The 8,202-nt window shown below is 48.2% G+C and overlaps 1 protein-coding gene across 1 annotated transcript in view; it reads right to left on the reverse strand.

Moving 5' to 3' along the window:
* The window catches only part of lamc1 (laminin, gamma 1), a 43,515-nt gene extending 38,355 nt beyond the window's left edge, over positions 1-5,160 (reverse strand). Inside the window, exon 1 of the mRNA XM_041949029.1 lies at positions 4,536-5,160. Within this exon, the coding sequence (XP_041804963.1) occupies positions 4,536-4,908 (373 nt within the window). The 5' untranslated portion in view covers positions 4,909-5,160. The remainder of the gene's footprint in view (positions 1-4,535) is intronic.
* Between the last annotated feature and the right edge of the window lie 3,042 nt (positions 5,161-8,202).

Genomic DNA, 8,202 nt, shown 5'->3' on the forward strand with positions numbered 1-8,202 from the left:
CGGTAACCTGGAAGGGCTGCAGGTGTTGTAAAGACAGGAAGTAGTTGTTGGAGTTTGTGTGACAGCAACACGAAGCTGCTAACAGCTAACTCTGCATACAGCTCAGAAAGGGGGGTTGACTCACAGGCTGGTTCTGTTCAGACCAGGACCAGAACTTGACCGGGACCAAACACAGGACCAGCTCGGTTCTGCGAGCACGCTGCTGCTGGTTTCTGCAGTTTCAGATATTACAATTTAAATTTTACCAACACCAACCAATACCACGACGGCATCGGGAAACACCTGGCCAATCAGAGCTGAGTGTGTGAATGACAAGCACAGGAAGACGCAGGCAGGACAGGCAGCAGTGCACTGTGGGAAAACGCAGCTGAGAGCGGCTCGGGCTGCTCCTCATCTTCCTCTCAGGCCCCCAAACGACCATAAAACAGACAGGCCGTGTTTTTCCTCCTGAGGCCAGCTGTTGTAAATTATACCAATCTGAGTGAGTGTGTGTTTGTGTGTGTGTGTTTCTCAGTGTGTGTCAGTGTGTGCGTCTTTCTCTCTTTCTGTATGTGTGTGTGTGTCAGTGTGTGTTTCTCTGTGTGTGTGTGTGTGTGTGTGTGTGTGCGCGCGTGTGTGCGTGTGTGCGCGCGTGCGTGCGTGCGTGCGTGCTGCAGCACTGAGCTCAGCGTGGGAACCTGGGATGTGCAGAGATTACGGGAGCTGCACAGCTGGACGACGGCTTCTGGAATCACTGCTGCTTTATTGCAGCTGATGAAAGAGAAAAAATCCCTTTAACCCCAAAAATACCCTTAAATTTCCCCTTAAAATTCCTTTGATTGTGGGGGCGGGGCTCCAGTTCGGGCCGCTCTCAGCGTCACGTTTAACCTGCCGGTGAAGGATTCACCTTTTTATCTTGTGAGGGATTCTGGGATGTTTTGTCTCCATGTTGAGACTTCAAAGAGCCTTCAGGTACTGAAGCGAGTAACAACCCCCTCCCCCTCCCTCACCCCTCACCCCCACCCCCCCACAGACGGGTGAGTCCAGCTGTTTTCACGTGACTCTTCTTCCAGGAAACTCGTGTTTACACAAGTCTGTCTGTAACGAACAGAAACGACCTAAACGAGCCCTCGTTAGTAAAGCAGCCTCTCCTGACCCCGCTCTGTGATCAGTCCCTGTTTGAACTGCCTTTATTGATCCGTCATCAATGACAACACCAGCTCATGTGTGACTGACGAGTGATGAGCTACAAACTTTATTACCACTTCCTGCTTCTGACTGTCGGCCATCAGAGCTCATTCACGACCGGATTCTTCTTCTTCTTCTTCGGTCAAATCGCACCAGATTTCATTCAAATTTCTGCCGATTTGTTCTTGAACGCTGCATCTCACATTTGAAAGCTTCGGCTTCTTCTGCGACATTAAAAAGGTTTTTACTGAATAAAGATATTGAAAAACTGCAGTTTGGATGTCAGGACAGCGATGATCTGCCAGCAGGTCTAGTTTCCCTCACAGGTTTCAGCTGTGGGTTAAACACAGATAAACGAATGAGGCCCCTCTCCGTCCATCTGCGCGTCTCTTCTTTGTGGGTCTTTCATGTCGGCCTCGGCCTCGGCTCTGCAGAGTCGAGTCAGGACACGTCGCCTTCCTGCCGCATCAAAGGGCCCCAACGCACAGAAAGACGAGCCGACCCGAGCTCCACAAACACGTCGCATTTCCTGAGATTAAGGCTGCCGGCATCGCGGCCTCAATCTGAACCTTATCGAGCGCAGAGTTCAGCTCAGCCGACGCAGGAAGTCACTGAGCGCGACGGTCAGGACGAGAGAAAGCGTCTGTAACAGCGACCGAGCATCAAAAACATCAAACATCAGGTTTATCGTCTCCTCGCTTCAGTCAGTGAGCGTCAGACCTCAAACTCTTTCATTCAGTTCTCATCAGCTTCTAGAATCTGTTCAAACAGGTCTGAGGTTCACTGAATGAAACGTCCACTGATAAGTCCAGCTGGAGGGACAGACGAGTCTTCAGCGTCCACGCTCGCTGTCCTCCATCATCAGTGCGTCTTTAATGTCTGCAAACTTCCCGATAACGAGCTCCGCATCGCTATCTGTCAACAACCAAAGACTGATCAGCTCTGGTCCTGGTTGAACCAGGACGCACGAGGACGAACTCATCATGAGTAACACACTCGTCTCCATCGTCACACGCGGGTCGACCACCTGCACCGGGGACTTCCTGTTCACTGCACCTCCTCCTGGGTTTCCTCTGAACTGCCGTTAAAAATCATTTTGGCAGAAAAGGTCAAAATATTTCGACTCCTCTAAACAGGAAACAAACTCTCGACGAAGCTCAAAGAGTCGCGGAGCCACTTCCTGTCGAGACGACAAACATTTGACAACCAAGCTCTGCTGGATGTTTACACGCGAGGTCACCACACCGACCACAACTCCGACCGCAGCGACAAGTTTCCACGGACACGCCGCCGTCCCGTTCCCGTCCCATCACTCACCTGAGAGCGACGCTCAGCTTATCTGCAGCAGAACAAAGCCTGAGCTCTAATTCTGCAGAAATCACAGAGCCAACAGCGAAACGCAGCCCGCGGGAGAGAAAACGCAGCGTGTAATTAAAGGCATTTCCATGAGAATGAGGCGTTGAGGCGGCTGCCGCTCTAATCAGAGTCAGTACCCGAGGCTACAGAGGCAGCAGCTCAGCTCCAAGCAGCAGCATGACTGAACCACTCAGGAATGTGGAGCGCTGCAGGGAGGCCCGAGGCGCACAAATAGACAGGTATTTTTAAAAGCTCCGGGAAAACGAAGACGACTGCGAGCGGAGCGGCGACGCGGACGGAGAGCGGCCTGATTGGTCGACTGGCTTCTAAGACCTGGAGCAACAATCACAGTTTTCCCAGAGTCCACGAGTCCACCTTCAAAGGTCACGTTTGGTCTGAACGACAGTCAAACTCAAACACATTCGGTTCACCGGGAGGTTTGACGAATGACTTCAAACCATTATCGATCATCAGAAATGTTGATTTACTGTCTGTCGATCAGCGAACCGATCGATCTGACTGATCAGAGCTGAAAGAGCAACAGAACGAGAATAAAAACCGCAGAAGTCAACACACAGAGTACTGAGCTGCTTCCAGGAAAACTCTGAGGGCGACCACGAGATGTGAGGAAAGGTCCGCGCAGGGCTGGAATCAGGATTTTAGAAATCCTCAGCGAGGTCACGAGTCCAAAGTGTCCCAGCAGAACGCCACGGTCCAAAGACAGCGCGTTACCACCCCACCAACCAAACTCTGTACAGTTTTTAGAGAATTTTAAATAATCACCTTTTCTATCTGCTGTGTCTGACCAACAGTCCAAAACCAAAAGACTCTCAGTTTATTATCACAGAAGAGACAGAGAGGCAGGAAATGATCATTAATTAAATGCCTAATTATCAATGCTGATTCATTTGCTGTCAATCTGACAAATCAGCCACTTTCAGTTTCCTTTAAAACAGACTTTCAGCCTGAGAAGCCGACACGTGTTACAGCAGAAGACAAACAGAAAGCAGAGCTCCACGTCCGGCCAGCTGAGACCAGCTGTCCTCAGAGGACGCCTAGGTCCCATCTGAGTCCCCCCACAACTGACTCCACAGTCCCGGTGAGGCGTTTAGAGGCCGACGGACGCCAGGCCGCTAACTTTACACCTCCGGCTGTTTGTGGAGAGGAGAGCAGAGCCGCTGGCGGCCGAGCAGTTTGTCAAACAAACACTGGGAATCACAAAGTGAACATGATGGAGGAGCAGCAGGAACCACAACTGGTGCTGCGACCGCTGGGAGAGGCTGACCTGGAGTCAGCTCAGAAAACAACACACACATAGTCACACACACACAGACACACGCACCACCCCCAACAATGAAAACTATGTCCTCCATGCTACACTGCTGGCAGCAAAAATTCCTCATTCCCAAAGTTTCCAAGTTACATCAGTGACCTCCAGCTCCGACCCGAACACACTGATCATGTGGGACCCAGAGGAACAGATCACTGACGGGACCCTGCTGCTCGTTTGCGATTATTTCAGATTTGTTTTCCGTCTGGAGAAGAAAACCCTCCAATCTGCATTCAGCAGAGTCAAACTCCAGCAGACCAAACTCCTCAGAAAACTTCACCAACTTTAAATGTTCAATCTGTCCCTTAAATCACAAGAGAAAATCTCACAGGACCTGCAGCGTGTTGTATTGCACAGACGTTAAACCAAATGAGTTGAGATATTTTCACAGCTGGCATCGCTGCCGGTGAGATGTATTTAGATGTGCAGCGGCCGAGCGACCGATACGCAAACCTGCTGTGTAAAGTTGGAAATGACTACAGAAGGAATGGTTTGATGGTTTTCAGTGTGCGCCGAATTAAAGAGTGGTGCCATAAAATGTACAAAACATATGTAGTTATGTTCATGTGCGCAGCTGCTTTTAGCTGTACGCAAGAAAACTTGAAATCGTAGTCTTTTCACGCCGGGTTCGGCGCGGCGGGTCTCCTGCGCGGAGAGAAGGAGATGTTAGCGGCGCTCTTACCGAGGTGCAGGGTGAGGTTGATGGAGTTCGGGTACTGGATGCCCGCCAGCATGGTCTGGCTCTGCCACCAGGTGGTATCCTGCTGGTTGTTGTAGTCGGTCAGGTACACGGCGCTGTGGTGGTTCCGGGGGTCCCGGGCGTCGCAGATGTGGCAGGACTTGGTGACCCCAGTGGCGCCGGTCTGCACGCAGTACTCCTCGGGCGGAGAGCCGCAGGTGTTGGTCGCCACCACCGTCACGTTAAAAGCGGCGTTAACGAACTCGGGCATGCAGCGCTGCGGCGAGCCGCGCTCGTCCGAACACTCGTCCATGGCGGCGCGGACACACACCGCCACCCAGCTCCAGGCGACCAGAGCCCGGATCAAACTTCGCATTTTTCCAGTCCTCTCCGTCCTCTCGAGCAGAAACTCTGTGCGCGGCTCCGACGCAAACTCTGCCTGAACTTGTCCAAAGTTACGGTAACTGTCCGGTTACCGACGGAAGTGTGAGGAAACGAGCATCAAGTGAAAACGTGCAGCGGCGGCAGATTGTCTTCACTCCAGGCCGCGTCCAGAGCTCGTATCCCGGCTGTCCTGCTGTGTGAGGGTCTGAGCTCGGGCCTCAGCTCTTTGTGTCCGCCGCCATGCACCAACTCCAGCAGGAAAAGACGAGACTCCAGACTACACCCAGTCCGCTACTGCGCATGTCTGCGGCGCAGAGGACACCGTGCCACTTCCGCGTCAGCTGCAGGAGAAGAGAGTGACGACGCCGAGATTTCTCTTTAATTAAGCACGAGCCACCTTCATCTCAAATCTCAAACAGATCCCAGTGGATCCGTCAATTAATCAGTTCAATAAAACCTGAAGCTCGTGAATCAGCTGTTCACTTTATTTCTACCAGTGTGATGAAAACAGGAGAATCAGTGCGCAATAACTGAGTGAAACTGCAAAAACACCAGTTAATTATCCTGTACACCTCCTGCTGTCGACTTCTATAAATCATGTTTCTGTAGCTTATAATAAAAAGTGTTCCTGTAATTTAGATTTACGATGTTTATATGTTTTATCATCTGTAACTTTTATCAGGTTTTATTTTTAATGCTTCCGTACAGTCTTTCCAGTAAAGTTCCCATTAAATAATTCAAGGAAAAAGGCAGAAAATCACACATTTGTTCCACAAACAGATTATTTTCTGCCTCTTCAGAGCTTCTGTTGTGAGATGTTGGAGTCTTTCACCTCTTCAGGCCTCTGAAATCTTTCAAAACGTCACAATCAGAGAAACTGATGAGAAGTGAAACCATCAGAGGAGATAAAGAGATGATGAAGAGTTTGCTCATTAACACACAGTTCAGCTCTGATGAGGTCTTCGTCAGCACTGACCTATCAGAGCACTTTCACACCTACCTTCTACCTGTAAACCCGTCATCTGACACAGGTGAGACACAGGTGAGGCTGTCGCAGGTCGAAGGTTAAACATGAGTCAGCAGTAACAGTAACAGACGTGTTGCTGTGCTGATGACTGTGTGAGTGTTTGTCATGTGTTCATCCGTCATGTTACAGAAAATCATCCGTTAAATGACAAATCAAACGTATCTTCCAGTGTGAACACATTGATCGAGTATTCAGACCCTTTAAGTATTAATACCACAATAAAATACTCTGGTACAACTATTGGAAAGGTTATTTCACTAAAAGTCTGTCAGTAATCAGTAAATGTACTTTAAAGTAAAAGTATTGAGTGCAGTAAAACGTCCCTGTGACTGTTCTACAGTTCTCCTGTTCTCCTGTTCTACTGTTCTCCTGTTCTACTGTTCTACTGTTCTCCTGTTCCACTGTTCTACTGTTCTCCTGTTCTTCTGTTCTCCTGTTCCACTGTTCTACTGTTCTCCTGTTCTCCTGTTCTACTGTTCTCCTGTTCTACTGTTCCACTGTTCTCCTGTTCTCCTGTTCCACTGTTCTACTGTTCTCCTGTTCTCCTGTTCTTCTGTTCCACTGTTCCCGTTCTCCTGTTCTCCTGTTCTCCTGTTCTCCTGTTCTATCTGATCTCATCAGATTACTGTGACTCAGTCGTTCATGTCAAAGCAGGATTTTACTGTTGGAGCTGGTTGAGCTTCATTTGAACTAATGATTCTTTTCATTCTGGATCAATCAGCTGATTATTTCCTCCATTAATCGATCGATCGATCGGTTTGGAAACATTGTGAAAATAGTGAGAAATGTGGTGACGATGAGGCCAAAGTGACGCCTTCACAGTGTTTGTTTAGTCCAAAGCTCCACATTATTACAAACACATTCAGATCATTCAGATCATTCAGAGGAAAAGCAGCAAATCAAACAACTGAAGATCAAACATCTGATGTTCTAACAGGAAGGATCCCTCCAGCCATCATCAATAGATGATCATTCATTCATTTCCTGTCAATACACTAACTGGCAAATGGTTTCAGGTTCACTTTCACATTTTCATCATTTGTGTGTAGAAATCTTGTCAGATAAATGTGGCGAAGGGTCAAAGTAGAAAATGGTGCACAATTAAAATACTCAAGTACAAATACTTCAAAGTCGTATTCAGCACAGTACTTAATTAAACACTGCAGCGCAGTTTGTATATGTTGAATCCTCTTTGATAGAAGCTTCACGCTCTGCTCACTCTCTCCACCTCAGCAGGTGTGCTCAGGTGCTACTGACTCAGGTTGGTGACAAACTCAGGTGTGTCCTGTGTGGTCAGTCAGTCAGCTGGAAATGAGTTTACTGAACATCCGTCTCATGCAAACCTGGAGTCTAACAGCAAGTCTGCTCTCCTCTTTAAACTCTTCATGTCAAATCAGAGTTTGTGACCGAAGCTGGGGTTGTGAGGACAGGTGGCGCCCCCTGCTGCTCACCTGCTGCAGCTGAATGAGTCGGATATAAGAATATGCAGTGAAATGTATGAATCCTTCAGGATTTATGAGAACATGTGTAGTTCATGTTATTTTATTTGCTTTCTGTTTAGTCTGAAACAGATTTCTGTATTTATTTAAAGATCCCTGAAACATTAAGTTGAAAATGCTGCGGATGTTTTTCTGGACATGTAAATCATCCTCCTCCAGAACACCTGAGCAGGTACTTCTACTCAGAGTTCATCACCTGTGCTCCACAGGAACTGAGTACATTTACTCAAGTACTGCACTTTCGTCCACATTTGAGGTATTTATTATTTACTTGAGTATTTCCATTTCATGGTACCTCTTACTTTGGTTACTCGTTACTTTACAGGTAAACTCAGGTGTCTCCAGCCACTGTATGATTGGACCTCCGGTCAGGTGGATGGTGGGTGGAGCTGTTCAGGGTTTCATGTGATGAGCGTGATAATAACCGAGTCACCCCGTCCCAACAGGTGCAGCAGTATCAACGGAAGTGTGAGCTGTCAATCAAGCGGTAGCATCAGTGAACACACCTGTGTGGGTGGAGTCCAGGTGAGCAGGGCCTTTCAGAGGATACATGATAATCATGACACGTTATTACTGATTAAAGTACAAACTGTGGAATTTGTGATGCTGGTTTGGCTTCATCACATTAAAATACTGCTGATACTTCAACAAGGAACAAATCAACACTGAGGATCCATTCTGCACTGAGTACTTCTACTTTTGATACTTCAGCTTTTTTTACTCATAATACTTCTAAAACAAACTTGCACCACAGTATTTC

This window comes from Chelmon rostratus, chromosome 12, assembly GCF_017976325.1.
Source record: "Chelmon rostratus isolate fCheRos1 chromosome 12, fCheRos1.pri, whole genome shotgun sequence".
Taxonomy (NCBI): Eukaryota; Metazoa; Chordata; class Actinopteri; order Chaetodontiformes; family Chaetodontidae; genus Chelmon; species Chelmon rostratus.